This window comes from Phyllosticta citriasiana (assembly GCF_038021145.1).
Source record: "Phyllosticta citriasiana strain CBS 120426 chromosome Unknown IWZ02scaffold_4, whole genome shotgun sequence".
NCBI lineage: Eukaryota > Fungi > Ascomycota > Dothideomycetes > Botryosphaeriales > Phyllostictaceae > Phyllosticta > Phyllosticta citriasiana.
Window position 1 is genome coordinate 1,453,780 of NW_027117281.1, and position 16,794 is coordinate 1,470,573.

At 54.1% G+C, this 16,794-nt stretch overlaps 5 protein-coding genes across 5 annotated transcripts; 4 read left to right on the forward strand and 1 right to left on the reverse strand.

Moving 5' to 3' along the window:
- The first annotated feature begins 437 nt into the window (after positions 1-437).
- On the forward strand, positions 438-2,119 carry IWZ02DRAFT_498017 (protein phosphatase 2C). The gene is made up of 2 exons (XM_066770203.1): positions 438-940; positions 998-2,119. The coding sequence occupies exons 1-2, from the start codon at positions 474-476 to the stop codon at positions 2,058-2,060; spliced, it is 1,530 nt and encodes a 509-aa protein (XP_066624680.1). The 5' UTR covers positions 438-473; the 3' UTR covers positions 2,061-2,119.
- A 6,139-nt stretch (positions 2,120-8,258) lies between these two features.
- Positions 8,259-10,504, reverse strand: IWZ02DRAFT_211051 (GPI transamidase component GPI16). The gene is made up of 3 exons (XM_066762691.1): positions 10,071-10,504; positions 9,324-10,021; positions 8,259-9,276 (listed from the first exon to the last, which is right to left on the reverse strand). The coding sequence occupies exons 1-3, from the start codon at positions 10,430-10,432 to the stop codon at positions 8,534-8,536; spliced, it is 1,803 nt and encodes a 600-aa protein (XP_066624681.1). The 5' UTR covers positions 10,433-10,504; the 3' UTR covers positions 8,259-8,533.
- Positions 10,505-10,584: 80 nt separating this feature from the next.
- IWZ02DRAFT_211083 (uncharacterized protein) lies at positions 10,585-11,897 on the forward strand. The gene is made up of 2 exons (XM_066762692.1): positions 10,585-10,687; positions 10,735-11,897. The coding sequence occupies exons 1-2, from the start codon at positions 10,660-10,662 to the stop codon at positions 11,583-11,585; spliced, it is 879 nt and encodes a 292-aa protein (XP_066624682.1). The 5' UTR covers positions 10,585-10,659; the 3' UTR covers positions 11,586-11,897.
- A 523-nt stretch (positions 11,898-12,420) lies between these two features.
- IWZ02DRAFT_447012 (uncharacterized protein) lies at positions 12,421-14,202 on the forward strand. Its single transcript, XM_066767261.1, has 3 exons — positions 12,421-13,496; positions 13,544-13,792; positions 13,842-14,202. Exons 1-3 carry the CDS (start codon positions 12,718-12,720, stop codon positions 13,993-13,995), a joined length of 1,182 nt encoding a protein of 393 aa, XP_066624683.1. The 5' UTR covers positions 12,421-12,717; the 3' UTR covers positions 13,996-14,202.
- A 281-nt stretch (positions 14,203-14,483) lies between these two features.
- Positions 14,484-16,588, forward strand: IWZ02DRAFT_211146 (RNA splicing factor). The gene is made up of 4 exons (XM_066762694.1): positions 14,484-15,327; positions 15,376-15,684; positions 15,737-16,231; positions 16,285-16,588. Exons 1-4 carry the CDS (start codon positions 14,594-14,596, stop codon positions 16,535-16,537), a joined length of 1,791 nt encoding a protein of 596 aa, XP_066624684.1. The 5' UTR covers positions 14,484-14,593; the 3' UTR covers positions 16,538-16,588.
- The last annotated feature ends 206 nt before the right edge of the window (positions 16,589-16,794 follow it).

Consider the following 16,794-nt stretch of genomic DNA (forward strand, 5'->3'; position numbering starts at 1 on the left):
GCGTGTCGTTGGATATGAAGTCAGTCCATGGTGTGCGTCGGCCCGCGCGCCAGCCTGCAAGTCCAAGAGGTGCGTGTGTCTCAGCCTGAGTGCCCGCGGCGGCATGGCATGGCATGGCATGTCATCCAGTGCTTCTTCTAAGTTCTGATCTTCTTGACCGGCGCTGCTGCCGCTGTCGTGTCGCCCGCACCCAAGAGCAAGAGAGCGAAAGTTGAGCTGAACTGAGACGACGGGAGTGGGTGGAAGGAACAGCATCGAAGGAACCTGGCGAGTAGCGTACCTGTGTAGTTGACAAGGGAGGGGAGGGTTGGTCGAGACTGGTCGTTGTGGTTGTGCTTGAGTCGTGGCGGCGCTTTGGCAGAGCCATGACTGACTCGATCCCGGCGTTGATCATCCGCGTCACCTTCGTCACGACTCTCACCTGTTTCCATTCCGCCATTGACTGCATCCATTGCCTCTGTACCGCTGTCGCCATGTCAATTGCCAACCTCTTGGCCAGGACCCAATCTAGGACTGTCAAGGCACGAGCGCCAGCTCCACCGCCTCGCCGTCATGGCCAAATACGCCCGCTGCAATCACGCGTCCACCCAGCGGCTCTCATTGGCGGCGCCAGCATCGTTCTCGGGTACGGATATGCTCAACTGCGTTCAAGCAATGGTGAAAAGGGTTCTTCGGCTTCCATTCCTACAATCCTCCGTCCAGAGTCGGCGCCGCCTGTGTTTGATTCCCCTGTCGAAGCCCTCGACCTGCCTGCCGCCGAGAACAAGTTGAAGAAAGACCAAAAGTCATTCCGCTTCGAAGTGAGCTCTGGCAAGAATGGTCGCTTCGATGTCGTCCGCCTGGCTAGCAACAGCCCCGTCGAGGACGAGTACGCCTTTGGCACTGCCCCCGGGCCGGGCCAAAGGCCTGTTCATTTTTGGGGCGTCTACGACGGTCACGCGTAAGATGTTCACTTCATGCACTTCTTATTGAATCCAATCTCTAATCACAATTGCAGAGGCTGGGCCACGTCTGCTGTTCTTCGTAAATACTTGATCCCCACCGTCTCGCTCACGTTGAGCAGCCTCCCCGCCTTGGTACAACCAGGCCAAATTGACTCGGCCATCACGTCGGCATTTACCACGCTCGACGCGACCATCATGACAACAGCCCTGGCGGCTCTCAAGTCCAGCGTGCCAGCTGGCGATCCGTCCGTGATCTCAGCGTTAGCCCCTGCCATTGCGGGCTCCTGTGCACTGCTCGCCCTCTACGATCCCCGCTCCTTCACGCTCCGCACAGCCTGTGTTGGCGACTCGCGCGCCGTAATGGGCCGCTGGAATCCGCAGACCAACCGCTACGAGGCGCGGCCGCTCTCCGTGGACCAGACTGGCCACAACGAGGCCGAGGTTGCGCGCCTGGCCGCCGCCCGGCCGCCTGGGGAGCCAACAGAGGATTACCTCGACCCCAAATCTGGCCGCCTGCTTGGGCTCGCCGTCACGCGCGCCTTTGGCGACCACCGCTGGAAGTGGCCGAATGCCGTAGTGAGTGACGCTCAGGAGCGCTTCTTTGGCCAGGGCCCACGGCCCAAGAGTAAGAGCCCCCCATACCTGACAGCTGAGCCCGTCATCACGGAGACGGACGTCGTGTTGGGCAGTGAAAGCCAGCCTGGTGATTTCGTAATCATGGCAAGCGATGGCCTGTGGGACCACTTTGGCAATGACGAAGCTGTTGAGTGTGTGGGCCGCTTGATAGAGGCCAAGCGCGCAGGCAAGCTGGCCAAGAGCGGCAGCAGTAACAGCTTCGAGATCGAGGCGCGCAGAGACAACAAGTCTGCAACGTCGCCCTCGTCTATTACTAAGAAAAAGCCAGAGTTTGAGGTCGTTGACGGCTACGCCGAGTGGCAGGCTACTCCCGAACACTTCGTCGTCGAGGATGACAACGCCGCGACGCACCTGGTCAAGAACGCGTTTGGCGGCTCGCGTAGGAACCTGTTTTGCGCCGTCTTGTCCATGTATGCACCCCTCAGTCGCAATGTCAGAGACGATGTCACTGTCCAGGTCATCTTCTTTGGCGACGTGTAAGAAATAATTCTGAAGGGCATGCTTCGGGTGACACTTTCACTGGGAGCAATCGTCAATATTGGGGGGGGGGGGGGGGGGGGGGGGGGGGGGGGAAAGGAAAGAAAACCAATGCTTCTTGTGCTAAAGAGTCTTTTATATCCCCCAAGAATGACTAAGTCCAATTTTCATCCTACCTCGAATTCGCGCTACCCGTTCTCCCCATTTTTTATTGGTGGTAAGAGCATGCAGAGTCTTTCCAGGCTGATGAGGCTTCTCAGCACAAGCTCCAGATATTGGCCGCTATCGACGTTCAACAATGGCGCCCTTTCTCCATCCATGCCGTGCACTTTTCCTACACCAAGCCCAAGCAAGCAACCACTGAGCCCAAAATAAAAAGCCCGAAAACCGAAAGACCAGGTAACTGATGCAGACGAGAGCTCCAGTCTCGCAAGGAAGGAATTTCCCCTGGAAAATTGACCTTTCAACCCGTTGGACACAGAGTCTCAGGTACCCAAAATCTCAGGTGCGGCAGGTGACTGCATCACAAGCGTCGGGCGCGAGCATCTGTCTCGTGGCCCTATCACAGGAAGCGTTGGTGGGCGTCAGCCGTGATGTCCAAGTTCCTCAACTGCCCATATAATCGCCCTTTGAACGTCGGACTCTCTTCCTCTCATCCACAGCCGTGAAATGCGCGGGCCAGACGTTGCCAAAGCAATCATGGATACTTTCGCTGAGCGATGTTTGCCTGCGCCATCTCACTTGGTTTTGGTCTGTTTCGCTTCTCTTCTCTCGCGACCCAACTGCCTCCTCCATGACGACCGCTCTGGTAGGTTACTATCCAGCGCTTGGGTACAGGTTGTATTGCGTCGCTTCTTCCTCAAGACGCTCTTCATCACCGTGATTGAGCAGTGTTAACGATGTTCAGGAAGTACTGCCGTCGCCTACATTATCTCGGTTCCTTTGCGCGTGGCAGGTACTGCGGGTGGAATTACAGACAACGGCTCTGGTTTGAAGAAAGGAAGCTCCTACTTGGTGGATGATTTATACCCACGACGGCAAACCCACAGACCACCGGCTGCTGATCATGAGCAGAAAAGCTCAAAACCACATGTGCCGGACAGACAGTGCGTGCGTGAGAATAGCTCGTGAGAGCAGCGCATGATTGGAAAGTGAGTATAAAAGTTTCCGTATCTTGGCCCATCGACTTCTCATCGGTCGTCGGCTTTGCGTGCGTGTCCTGTGCCAGAACCATGGCAAAATAGCTGATGAGAGGTACATTTTTGTGTTTCCTTTTCCATGGAGTTACTCTTACTTGATCGACAGCTCCCTCGATGCTAATGTCCCAATCAAGCAAAAATATCTGCGTTTTGAGAAAGTGCCGGTAAACAACTCGTCAAATTGCCGTATGACCATCCCTGTCGGATTATTCGATGAGCATCGTCTCATGACAATGCTGATCACCCGGATTGCTCCTGGGCTCGTCTCGCTCATCCGTCACAGGCCAAAGTGTCTCCTTTAGTTCTGCGCAGAACAGCCTACATCGAGACTATTCCACACATGCAAAGTCGCTGCAGCTAGCCAAACAAAAGGGTATTATTTTTATTGCGGAGACAGCTTTGCGCCCTCCCTGCAAATCCTTCACTTCAGCGCTTGGGCGCATGGAACACACGTGTCGTCTGCCAACACTGATATCATTGCATGTGCCTGGGTAGTTCAAAGCTTCAGTCGCTTGTGTATATAGCCCACGACACAGCGCCAAACTCTCCCACTACGCTATTGTTTGCCCATCAGATTGGTGAAGGCGAGGAGTCATCGTCCTTACACTTCGCTCACTTTCTTTTGCGGTTTTTGCGGCGTGACTCTCGGCTTCTTCAGGGTTTCGATATCAATCGATTTGGGCTGGATGTCATCATTAAATTACTGTGCAAGCGAGCGCTGTATCGCTTTTACTACAACCGGCACAAGTGGAAGTTGATGGGATGCGTCATCGTGGAATTCAGGATTGTCGAAGATTCTGGGATCCAAATTGTCTTCAACGCTCACATTCGATCGGACCTTGAAGCTCCAAGAGAGTGTTTGACGTGGTAAGACAGCAGATGAAGAGCAATCAAGGATGCGTTGAAGCAAAGACGAAAGGCGGAGTGACGTGCAGTTTCTACAGAAGATTCATGGGCTTCCGAGAGCAAATATCGCGTGACAATTCGACACAAGCTCGTCACCTGAGCCACTGACTTGCGCGGTCTCCGCCAGCTCGGCGGACTGGATGAGTACACATAAAACCCCTTCGCTTTTGCATTCCTTTATTGCCCTGGCACTGTTTTTCCCTCAAAGAGAATCGAGGCTTAAGTAACAAAGCCCGAACTCGCGTTGGTCTTCCTTTGTCTGGTTCCTGTCTCGCTGGGCTCCTTGGCTTTCCGGGAAAGGTCCTGGCAAGCCTCGAACACAAGACAGCATTGCCATGATGTGGAGTTTGACTGCACCACGGCACAAAGATGCAACCAAGCACGACGGACCACCGAAAACTCGATACGGTCAGTGGAAATTATCTGTGGAACAGGACTCGTAGTAACCCCTTTTCCTGTGTTCTTCAGAGCCGCACGCAAAAGTAGACCCAGATGATTCGTGCGAGGTTTCCGCCTGGGCTTCGGTGTTAGACATGAGGATTGAGCCCGGTGGAGACAGACATGTTTATATAATTACTCAGAAGATAGAGAGCCAGCCCCGAGTTGAGCTTCGAGCGTCTCACATGTGCCCTGGCAGCTGATAGTTCAATGATGCATAGGAGTTTAAAAGCGAACTAAATCACCTCCTTTCTTTGACCCAACCTTGTCTTTGCGTCTTCATTCCGAGTGCGAAAGGTGTGGATGCATCGTAACTTCGATTCGCCGAGCTTCCAGAAGAACACTGTTCTGGAACTCCCCAAGGACTCTCCGCCATTCCTTTCACACAGTGATGAAAGATCGTCACTGTCCTGCTATGTCGTAGACTGTCGGGCCTTCGCTGCATGAATCGGAAGTGTTGTTGACTGACAAGTCGCAGAAGGGAGGGAACAAAAAGAAACGGCTGGTTTGCTCGTAATCTGCTTGTATCCTTTGACGAGACAAGGGAGTAGCCAGACCCTCAGTGCATGAGTGTCAGAAAGCATCTAGTTTGCACAACAACAAATAAGGGGGAGCATTGCAGATCTCAGTTTTCACAGAAGAGGAAATCTCATAAAACACAAGTGTAGATATCTACAAACACCTTGTTCAAAATCAAATGACGTGATTAGAACCACAAGCCAACTCCCTGACACCATACACAGATGCAATTACCAACACCTCAAATCAGGCGAACGCCAGTGCAAACGCTCCCATAAAACTCAGCAACGTCATAGCCGACGAAGAGACAATCGCAGGAGCAGCCGCAGAGAACGTCGTAGTCGGGGTGCTCACCGCAGCGGCGCGCGTCGTCGTCGGCGAATCCGGACCCGTCAGTCCACCGATGATCACAGCACCAAGACCCGTCGAAGACGAAGTCGGCACGGTGGCGTTGCCCAACTGCGTGGTTTGGCCATTGACGACGAGCGCCGTCATGCCGCTGCTCGTCTGCAGCGCAATGGTCGTGTGGGCGAGGCCGGTGCCGATGGTCACGGTCGCGCCGGGCCTGAGCGTGTTGCCGTTGATGAGGAGGTCGGCTTGGGAGTTGAGGGCGATGGTGGCGCCGCCGGCGGTTGTGGCGAAGAGGGACGAAGTAGGACGGGGCAGTATTGTCGTCGTGCCTCCGACTACCAGCTGGGTGTTGCCGTTCAGCGCTGTTTGAAGGGCGACGATGGTCGTCGATGTGCCCGTTCCGAGAGTGATCGAGGCGCCCTTGGACAGGGTTTGGCCGTCGACGACTAGTTGAGATGCTGGGTTCGCTGAGAATGTTTGGCCGCCGACGGTAAGGAGCACGGCAGAGGAGGCGGCGTCTTTGGCGGGTCCGCTTGCGATGGGAAGTATTGCTGTCGTTCCGCCAGCAATGAGCTGCGTCACGCCCTGACTTGTCTTGATTTCCACGACAGTGGCAGATGATCCTGATCCGATGGTGACGGCAGATCCCGGGGTCAGAGTTTGACCACCGAGCACCACCTCAGACTTTCCATTCTGAGATAATGTAGCTCCAGCAAAGGTTGTCGCAGGTGGCTCCACGGTTGGAACTTGAGTGACCGCCAGAGTGGGCGGAGGCACGTCAAAGGTTTGACTTCCCCCAACAGCAAGTCGGGTGGCACCTCCAGACGTCTCTAGAATCACAGCCGTCGTAGATGTTCCGGAGCCAACTATGACAGATGATCTAAAGAAAAATCAGCTTGGTGTACAGAGTAGTCTGCTTGTGAAAGTCTTGTCTTACCCAGGCTTAAGCGTTTGCCCGTCCGCTACCAAATTGGACGATGCACCCTGGGATATCTTGATACCACCTGCGGTCACTGCTGCTGGTGCCGAGTTGGAAGAAACTGCCTGTACCGAGCTTTGCTTTGCGGGAGCGGCGGAGGTCGTTGAGGCAGCAAGAGCGCTGACGAGAACATTAACCAGGCCTGATGCCGATGACGGCTCAGCCGAGGCAGACGCAGGCGTGTTTTCATTGATCGTCGAGGTTTCAATCAAGTAGCTTGCAGTCAAAAGTACCATCTCAGCAGCCGCGCTCGAGGTTGGCCATCCGCTAGGTGGCCTTGGTGTCGGTCCAAGGGTGCAATGTTGAATAACACCGTCGGTATTCTCTGGGGGCACACCCTCCCTACGATCAGCGTATTGATACACGTACAGAAAGCCCTCTGGGTCCTCTGGATCGGGGGTGGGCTGGGCCTTGCCAAAAGGTACGACTGAGGTGTAATTGACAGAGGCACCAGTGGCGACGGTATTATAGACAGTGGCAGTCACAGTTTTTGTTGTGGCTTGAGGGGACCATGTTTCGGTCGAGGTCGAGGTCATAGTCCCATATAATGAGAAGTAGTAAGGGGCCCACGAGCAAACGGATTGGCTGTCCGAAGTTGTAGTGGGAACAGCTCCCCACCATTGGTACCTGAAATGTTAACTTGGTTGAAGAGGAATTGTGTCATATGGGATCACCAACCCATAAGGGTACTGCGTGTACACGCTTGGATATGTTATGTTGGTGGCAAATGTTTTCCAAATACCATCAACTGGCTCTGTGACTATGGTTTCGTAGACTTGGGTGCCGGCAGAATTGGTGGGAGGTAATTCATACCCGCTTGGAAGCTTGTAGTACGATGTGGACGTTCGAGTCGTGTTTGTTCGATTGTTGACAATGACATACGCAACCCCTGTATGATTCAACACAAGACTCGAAATTCAACACAAGATCAAAAAGTATTACCTCGTGTTATCGTCGCCGTGACCGAAAGTTTGGTCCAGGCGTATATTTGAGCTCCATTAGCCGTGTATGTACAGTTCGCGACGCAGGTCGGGGCAGACAAAACAGTGGCTCCTGTTGGATATGCAGTGGTGGCATCGTAAAATGCACTTGCTAGAGTCTTGTGAGCGCTCATCCAAGAATAAAAAGCGAGAACCTACTTTGTGGAGCGACAGAGGCGGGCCCAGCCAGAACGGAGCCCACAAAAAGGAGAGCCAAGGTGCTGAACATTGCCCACAAGGGATCCCACAAATAAAGAGGAAAAAACTTTCTACAACCTCAACCGAATTCGAGGCAGAGCACCAGAGCAAGCATTTGGGCTGGCCATTGGTAGATATGTGGTCAGAGGAGACCGATGAATACTGACCCGATGCACTACAGCCACTATCAATGTGTCTCATCGTCCGAGAAGGCGCATCCAACTCCTCAAGGCTGAGACGGAGGCTGGAATGGCGCATCATTCGACTTGCTCGGAAAATTCCGCAGTAGCTCTATTTGATCTGGAAAGGGCTAGTTTCAAATGCTTAGCCAGGGACTGCACATTAGCTTGACCAAAAGCTTGGCTGGACTACGCGACGAGTGGCCATGGCAAAGGACTGTTTAGCCGTGCGTCTTTAGCTAGCTAACCTACCGAGGCTTGGGGACTTAGGCTCTGCGAATTAGGGGTCGAAACGCCCCCTGCCACTAACCCCTCGAAAGACCCTTGAAAGCCCCCAAAGACTTTGGAGTCGATAAGCTGGAATGGTCTTAGTCAGTTACCTGTTGGAATGGTATGAATATTGCTCCCAATCTGGTGTTGTTCGTTCCTCGATTTTTGGCACCAAGCCTGGACTGTTTTGGCTTGAAAAAAACAAAGGCTTGATGGAACTACGCAACGATTGGTCTTGGCAAGGGGCTGTTCAGCCACGCACCAATCGTACTTCCTGGACAACGTGTGTCGCCTTGGCCTCTTGAAGATATCTGTGGCATCAGTATGGTCGATAGGCGGGCGATGCCATGTTTGAGAAAATTCACCCGGACGCCTGCAGGACGTTGGATGCATGCCCATCAGGATCAAGGTTCTGGAAAGCTGAATTGAGAGTGAAATGATGGCTGTGTTGTTGGCTTTACTCGGCCTTGGCACCTTTGCCCTGAAATTTCGTCTTCAGCCTTTGGATTTTGGCCAGGACGATCCCCTTTAGCCCGCCACTCTTCCATCCCTCCACCTCGTTGCCCCCTACAAATCGTCTCACCAAGATATTGAAAATGCTTCCGAAGCCAAGAGCCATAACGGTACTTGTGAGGATAATGACATTATATGGCATGCTGAAATCTGGAGTAGGCAATGGGAGAAGGAGACTGGTTGTCCGGAGATATACGTTTTGCGATGAAAAGTCTTGCGTGGAGCTGTTCAAGAGCCGAATCACGGCAGGAGCCACATCAAAGCCGCGGTTCGCGTCAGGAGGGTATTCCGTGTAGCGAAGGATGGCCTTTTCGAAGTCGTATGTCAGGATTAGGCTAGACGCGGGTGGTACGGACAATTGGAGCTCCAAGTGCGTCCCTCGGCTGCGGTCCACGGCTGGGCGGTAGTAGATTTCTTTTATGCAATTGTTGCATTTATGACGCCCTCCATTGTCGGATACATAGGCGCGTAACGTATGCACGTACGGCTTCATGAACCAGGGCAGCGATTCCAGATATACCAATTCAACAGAGGAATCGGGGGATGGATTGGTCAACACAGCTTGAAGTCCGCCGCGCTCTTGTCCGTGGCCAGTAATCGAGCGTGCAGCATAGAAGGCGGGTTGAGCCAAGGGAATGTCTGCCTCCATGTTCTGTTCGGGGAGGAACAAGTCGAAATCAACTCCGTCTGGTTGACTCAGTTAGTGTCTCTTGGGAAGAAATTTGAAGACCTACCAGGAAGCTGGAAGCATCTCACCATCCCGTCGTCGTGTTTTGATTCCGTGTAAGTGCCGTCCGTTCTGACTTGAACCTCACGTTCTGGCTGTACATTCAAGCACACAGTCTCAGAAGCTTGTCCATCTTCGGTCAACGGACAAGCGCCTTTGATTGAGTGTCCAAAGACCTCTTCTAGGCTCCATTGGGGTTCGGAAGCCCTTTTAAGTGGATAGCAGGAATCGTGAGAATTATATGGCTTGGAATCATCGCAGGTAATCTCCTCGACAGGAACAGGGCGTGGTATGGGGTTGTCTCGAGGCCGTTTTGACCTGTCAATATCCAACACCATGTCCACAATCTGCTCAATCTCAAGGATGCATTCACCGCCATCATCTGGACACATTGGCCTGACGTCGATGGACATCGTCTGCCAAGAGGCGTCAAACAATTTGTGTCCATCGAGAAGACTGGATATGCCAGACTTGCCCTTGCAAGGCAAAAGTTTTAAGAACGGTGTCAGGTTCTCCGTGCAGACAACCTCGTGAGGGAGGGTTCCATGCAATAGGTGTAAGCTTTCCGAAGACTGGTTTGGAGTATATCTTTCGGGAGGGAAGGTCATGACGGGCCGGATGGTCTTGGTAGCATCGATGAAGTTGAGGGAAGCGCAGAACAGGCCAGAGAGGGCATTCGCCAAAGTCAGCCATCGGGCGTTGGCTCTGCGGAAATATTAGCCATACTCTCCAGAAACGTCTCCGCAGGACTAACTGTTCTTCAGTCTCAGCGTCAAACCACGCCCAAAGCTCGACACCAGTGCCCCCTTCTCTCGCGCCATTCCATGGCCGAGCTCCCCAAAGCTCGGCGTCCCAGCGTCCCAAGCTGAAGCGCAGATGCAATTCCTTGGTATGCGCATGCTGTAGAATCTGACCAAGTGATCGAGGGAAAAATCTGAAATTTTGCTCTTCGATTGAAGCCGCGGACGCGTTGCTGCGAAAATGAAAGGACGCGAGGAGTGCGTTCTGTGGCAGTGGACGCAGGAGTAGTCGCTCGTGATAGTCGGCAGCCTGGCAGCTCGCTGCAGAGAAGACCAGGAGGTACAATCCGAGGAGAAGAGAGCGAATGAAGGTCATGGCGGCTTTTCAGCCGGAGGCTGGTGTTGTGAGTTGTTGGAGGACATTGATGGATGCGAGAGCGCGGCGACGTCAATCCCGCAGCGCAAGCTCGTGTTCCTGGCGGCGGTCCCTGGCCATGATCGCCGCCGTCTTCGAAGTCGCCGCATCGCACCGCCGCTCTTCAACAACATCGCTACCAACGGAACTCTTGACGTCACGCGTGCTCACCCTCGACCACATACGCCATGGCTGCAGAGCAAAGAAAGCTGCTTGGTTCGTTTATCCTGTCAATTGCCGCAGCCATATCTAACAAGATCCAGAGCAGCTCATGGGCGAGCAGCTCATGTCTGGACCTGGCACACGCGCGCCACAACTCTCCATCACGGACCCCAAAGTCTGCCGCTCATATCTTGTGGGCACTTGCCCGCACGACCTCTTCACCAACACGAAGCAAGATTTCGGTCCATGTCCCAAGGTCCACAGCGAAGCGCTGAAAAACGAGTACGAAGCCGCGAACGATGATCAGAAACGCCGATGGGGCTTCGAGTACGACTACCTGCGCGACATGCAAAAATACGTGGACGAGTGCAACAGGCGCATAGACGGAGCGCAACGGAGACTAGAAAAGACGCCAGACGAAATCCGTCAGACCAACCTTTTGCTATCGCAAATACGCGACCTGTCCAAGACGATTGAAAACGGCCTACTCGAAGTCCAAATCCTCGGAGAGGAAGGCTGCGTCAATCAAGCGGTCACAGAATACTTCAAAGTCAAACAGGCGAAGCAGACTAAGGAAGACCGGGAACGCGAACTCAAGGCTCTGTCTGATACATCGGGACCGTCTGGTCACCAAAAGTTGCAGGTCTGCGATGTTTGCGGCGCATATCTGAGCAGGCTCGACAACGACAGGCGCTTGGCGGATCACTTCTACGGAAAGATGCATCTTGGATACGCGCAGATGAGGAAGACGTACGAGCAGTTGCAAAAGGAGCTCAAGGGAAAGCCGCCGCCGCCGCGACACGACGTGGACGACAACCCTCGTGGGTCAAGAGGTGACCCTGATGGCTTCGGCGATCGAGGTGGATACGGCAGGGGAAGCTACAGAGGCGGCGGAGGCTATGGTGGCCGCGGTGGAGGGTACAGGGGTGGGCGTGGATATGGAAGGTGGTGAAAGGTATGAAAAATGTCGGCGTCTTTCCTGATACTGACAATCCGGCGTTCGGGATTGGGATGGTGCAAAAAAGTAGATGGTATCAATGCGGAATGCGAAGAACGGAAGACGTTGGTCGCATCAAGTACGCTCAATTCCTCCATAAACAAGCCTGCCTCTGGTTAACGATTGTGGCAGACTGGCTTGGGCACCGGCCTGTCGAATTCTCGAGATTCTCAACCAAAAGCGCCTGTAAGTACACTATAATCTGAACCATGCCATCAAGTCAACTCTTGCGCTGCCGTGACAAGATCTTGAGAGCCAAGATCACTACCACGCGGATTTCCTCCGTCTGTGTTTGGCCAAATTGCCCCGCGTCGTTTCGCAAGAAAAGGTGAAAACTGTACATGATTGGAAGAGAGTGGAGTCATTTTACTGCCCTGTGCAAATGCCACGCCAATACATAGTAGAGAGTCAAACACAGAAAATTGAAAATAAGAGACATCGTCTCTCCATTCTCGGATCATAGAGCATCCGTCGGAAAACTCGGCATCAAGTCGCTGATGTACGGCTCTCGGGAACCAGCGGTGATCTCGGCGCAGAATTCAATTGATCTTGGGCGGTGAGGAAGACCATCAACGTGTGATGTTGAATAGGCAGCGGATACTGCCGGACATCAGTTGCAGAAGCATTTTTCTTGAAAAGACACAGAATAATGTCAAAGATTGCATCGAGACAGCGTTCACAAAGTCTAGTCAAGGGTGTACAATAGTCTCGCACTGCGGCAGTGAGCGCGAGAGATCAGGACAGCTGACGTTCTCTTAAGCGTGGTTGTCACACCACGATCTCCCGTCCGCATCCAAGGGTCTTTCCAGCCTCCGATCGCCTCCCGAACTCCCGCCATTTTTCATCTCCGACCCGGGCCGTCGCCACCTTGTTACCTTCAGGAGACTGAACGCCCTCTGGACCAGCAAACCGTTGAACTCGGCGCTAAACAATTCCATCTCGACGCGTGGTCTCTCCCCCTCCGCTCCTTCTGCCTACCCTTACTCGCGCTCTTCGCCTTGCTGCCTGTCGCGTGCGCTTCGAGTCTCCAGGTCTTCGCGACCGCCTCCGCAAATCTCCGCGCACCTCCGCAAACCCTCCAAACACCATGCCTGGCCGAACGCTTCCTACAATCACCCAGGCCGAGGTGGCCTCTCACAACAGCGCCAAATCCTGCTATGTTACCATTGGCGAGCGAGTCTTTGACATCACCGAATTTGTCGAGGATCACCCCGGTGGAGGCGATCTCGTTTTGGAATACGCTGGCAAGGACGTGAAGGAGATTCTGGAGGATGAGATTTCGCACAAGCATTCTGACTCGGCGTACGAAATTCTGGATGATCATCTGGTTGGCTTCGTTGCGACCCCAAAAGTTGTTGACGCGGCCACCGAGAACCAACACCCAGATGACATTGTGCCACTGCCACCGAGGGGCGAAGGGCTGAAAGAGTTGAATGAAAAGGGCGTCGCCAATGGCGAGAAATACGTTTTCGAAGCCACTGGACTTTCTTCGGCCGAGGATCTCTCCAAGGATACCGACCACAGTGCCGACTACAAGAGACACAAGTTTCTCGACCTCAACAGGCCGCTGTTCCCGCAAATCTGGTTTGGGGGTTTCTCCAAGGATTTCTACCTGGAACAAGTGCACCGTCCAAGACACTACAAGGGAGGAGCATCTGCGCCTCTGTTCGGAAACTTCCTGGAGCCTCTGAGCAAGACCGCCTGGTGGGTTGTGCCAACCGTGTGGCTTCCGCCCGTTGCCTATGGAACTTGGTTGGCGTCTCAGCATCTTCCCACAGTGCACTTTGGTCTCTACTGGATACTTGGATTGTGTATCTGGACGCTGGTGGAGTACTGCCTGCATCGGTTCTTGTTCCACTTGGATGGGTATGTCAACGATTCCACATCGCCAAGACTAGGCTAACAAGATATAGCTACCTCCCTGACAATCGCGTGGGCATCACCCTGCACTTCCTCTTGCACGGCATTCATCATTACCTCCCTATGGATAAGTACCGGCTTGTCATGCCGCCGACCCTTTTCGCAATTCTAGCCACACCTTTCTGGAAGCTTGCGCACACCATCTTCTTCTACAACTGGTATGCCGCTACGGCTGTGTTCTGTGGTGGTATCTTCGGCTATATTTGCTACGACTTGACCCACTACTTCCTCCACCACCGCAAGTAAGTTGGAAAGATCTGCTACGAAAGTGATGGTATTAACGGAAAACAGCTTGCCCGCGTACTACCGTGAGCTCAAGAAGTATCACTTGGAGCACCACTTCGCCGATTACGAAAATGGTTTCGGTGTCACGAGCAAGTTCTGGGATCGGGTGTTCAACACGGAGCTCCAGATTCCTCCGCCAAAGGTCATCAAGACGACTTGAGGCGTGGACTCGATCCCGCGAGTCGAAGGAATGCTGTACATCAGTTGTATTAATGTCTGGGCAACAAGGGCATCAAGGCGTTGAGATTGAGCTTTTGCAGGTGCTGCATGGGGCGGCTTCATGAGGTATCATAGTCACGGTTGGGATAATCATTGACGACTCGCTTTCCTACGGCAGATAGTAATAACCTACATTTCTTCACTCCTATTTCCAGAGCACCCATTAAAAATCCGGGCGATTGATGATCCGAAAGTCGCCTGAATGCACGTGATTCGGGGTGAACCGCTCCAGCTCCGGCTCAATCGAAAGTTTAACCTTCCCTGTTGCAGCGCTGTCTCCTTCCACTCTCTGCACCCCAACCGCGCACCGCGGATCATACAACTTCTACAGCACCCGCTGCTCGCCTCTCCCGCAGACGCCGTCAACCTCACCTCAATTTCCACCTTCGACACTCACACTTCAGCACCGTCCACGCGCTAGTCCAGTAGCAGGGTGCGCGACCGTCCGACCTGCGCCTCAACCGACTTCACTCGCTGACGCTCCGTTCCTCAGTGATACTCCTCATTCCAAACGTTTAGCTTGACAGCATCCAACCCCAATGTCAGGTCTAGACGTTGAGGCTTTGCTCGACTCCACTGCCAACGCCAGTGCGGCAGAGTCAAGAGATACCCCCCGTTCGACCGACAACGACGAGCGCCCAAAGGGCGACAGATCCGAGCGCCGGGACCGCGATGAACGTACCAAAGATGGCTCGCGGGACCGCGATCGCAGACGCCGCGACCGCAGCCGTGATAGGATCCGGCGCGACCTCGATGACGATGTTGAGATGAAGAGCCCTCGCAGCGACCGGGGCAGCGCTAGCGGCAGCCTCAGGAGCAAGCGCCGCAGCCGGAGCCGTGACTCGGAAAGACGCCACCGCCGTGGCCGAGACTCCATTGACCGTGACGACAGTTATCGCGGCGACTACTACCGCGGCAGCGGTCGCCCACGAACCAGGTCCCGCTCTCCCTACCCCGACGACGACAGGCATTACCGTCCCACTGGACGTGGCGGCCGACGCGACGAAGACTCCGAAAAAGACCGTGAACGCGAGCGTGATCGTGATCGTGACCGGGGACACCGAGGTGGCCGTGGGGGCCGCCGTCGCTCTCCCTCTCCGCGCCGTTCAGCCACTCCACCATTGACCGAGGATGAACGTGACCGTCGCACTGTGTTCGTCCAACAACTCGCTGCTCGGCTGAGGACCAAGGAACTGGTTGCATTTTTTGAAAAGGTTGGCCCTGTCAAGGAAGCGCAAATCGTCAAGGACCGTGTTAGCGGTCGCTCCAAGGGGTAAGTTTCCGGCTCACACTGAAGACATCATTTGCTGACCTCTTGAAGCGTTGGATATGTTGAGTTCAAGAACGAGGAGTCCGTTCCCCTCGCCATTCAGCTTACGGGCCAGAAACTCCTAGGTATCCCAATCATTGCTCAGCTCACCGAAGCCGAGAAGAATCGCCAGGCTCGTTCTGGAGAGGGACATTCGGTCAACAACAACGGCGTCCCCTTCCACAGGTTGTATGTCGGCAACATTCACTTCAGCATCACTGAACAGGATCTGCAGAATGTCTTTGAGCCTTTTGGAGAGCTTGAATTTGTGCAGTTGCAGAAGGATGACAGCGGTCGTAGCCGTGGCTATGGCTTTGTGCAGTAAGTTTCTCCCCGAGTTCCGTCATGGTCATATTAACATCGAATTCACCAGGTTCCGCGATCCTACCCAGGCCAAAGAGGCTCTCGAGAAGATGAACGGCTTCGACCTTGCCGGACGTCCCATTCGTGTTGGCTTGGGCAACGATAAGTTCACTCCCGAGTCTACTGCCAATCTCCTCAACCGATTTCCAGGTCAGGGCCCACCAGGCTTTCAGGGCTCGGCGTTCTCTGGCTCGGGTGGCCGTGGCGCTCATGCTGGAGGTTCTGGAGGCACGTTTGACCGTGCTGGTGGCCGCGACAACGACAAGGGCACCGGAGGAGCCAGTGCTCTCGACGACACTGACGTTGGAGGCGTGAATTTCAACAACTACAGCAGGGATGCCCTCATGAGGAAGCTCGCTCGTGCTGATGAACCTGCTGAAACCAACGGCGCTGACAAGCAAAAGATGCTCAAGTCTACTGCCCCAGTGAGCAAAGTTCCAGTCAACATCAACGTCAACCAGTCTAGCCGCTGCGTTGTGCTGAAGAACATGTTTGACCCGCAAGAGTAAGTGTTGACCATTGCTTGTCGCATTAGATTTTTCTGACGGATTCACACAGGGAAACGGGCGAAAACTGGACCAGGGAGCTAGAGGATGACGTCCGCGACGAGTGCCAGGAGAAGTATGGCAAAGTTGTTCACATTGCAGTAGACCCCAACACCCAAGGCGACATTTACGTCAAGTTCGAAACGGTCACGGGCGGCGAGAACGCCATCAAAGGTCTCAACGGCAGATTTTTCGGCGGACGAACCATCACGGCCCAGCCCGTCGTCGAAGCAGTCTACCGCAGCCTGTTCTCCAAGGCCATGTGAGGGAGGCTGCCACTTTCTTGACTGGATGGATCTCACGGTGGGTACCTGTACTCTTTGCAGGCTCTGTTAGCAGACCCAGTCTTTTCGTCGGCTAGGAACGGATCAAGGTACACAGGAAGTTAACCAGGATAGGTTCATACACTGAAAGTTTTCAGGATCACCCCCTTCTTTGCTATGTGATTGCCAGACGCTGCGTCGAAGTACCCAGGGTCGCTCAGGAGCAAGAAAGACAACGCGATCTGCTTTTGTCACCCGAC

Excerpts from the sequence above, each read along its gene's own strand:
- IWZ02DRAFT_498017 (XM_066770203.1), top strand. The coding sequence starts at position 474 with ATGTCAATTGCCAACCTCTTGGCCAGGACCCAATCTAGGACTGTCAAG. Across the intron at positions 941-997 it reads GGCGTCTACGACGGTCACGC|AGGCTGGGCCACGTCTGCTG; the intron begins GTAAGATGTTCA and ends TCACAATTGCAG.
- IWZ02DRAFT_211051 (XM_066762691.1), bottom strand. The coding sequence starts at position 10,432 with ATGACCTTCATTCGCTCTCTTCTCCTCGGATTGTACCTCCTGGTCTTC. Across the intron at positions 10,022-10,070 it reads GACGCTGAGACTGAAGAACA|AGCCAACGCCCGATGGCTGA; the intron begins GTTAGTCCTGCG and ends ATATTTCCGCAG. Across the intron at positions 9,277-9,323 it reads GAGATGCTTCCAGCTTCCTG|ACGGAGTTGATTTCGACTTG; the intron begins GTAGGTCTTCAA and ends TGAGTCAACCAG.
- IWZ02DRAFT_211083 (XM_066762692.1), top strand. The coding sequence starts at position 10,660 with ATGGCTGCAGAGCAAAGAAAGCTGCTTG. Across the intron at positions 10,688-10,734 it reads AGAGCAAAGAAAGCTGCTTG|AGCAGCTCATGGGCGAGCAG; the intron begins GTTCGTTTATCC and ends AACAAGATCCAG.
- IWZ02DRAFT_447012 (XM_066767261.1), top strand. The coding sequence starts at position 12,718 with ATGCCTGGCCGAACGCTTCCTACAATCACCCAGGCCGAGGTGGCCTCT. Across the intron at positions 13,497-13,543 it reads TTCTTGTTCCACTTGGATGG|CTACCTCCCTGACAATCGCG; the intron begins GTATGTCAACGA and ends AACAAGATATAG. Across the intron at positions 13,793-13,841 it reads TACTTCCTCCACCACCGCAA|CTTGCCCGCGTACTACCGTG; the intron begins GTAAGTTGGAAA and ends AACGGAAAACAG.
- IWZ02DRAFT_211146 (XM_066762694.1), top strand. The coding sequence starts at position 14,594 with ATGTCAGGTCTAGACGTTGAGGCTTTGCTCGACTCCACTGCCAACGCC. Across the intron at positions 15,328-15,375 it reads GTTAGCGGTCGCTCCAAGGG|CGTTGGATATGTTGAGTTCA; the intron begins GTAAGTTTCCGG and ends GACCTCTTGAAG. Across the intron at positions 15,685-15,736 it reads CGTGGCTATGGCTTTGTGCA|GTTCCGCGATCCTACCCAGG; the intron begins GTAAGTTTCTCC and ends CGAATTCACCAG.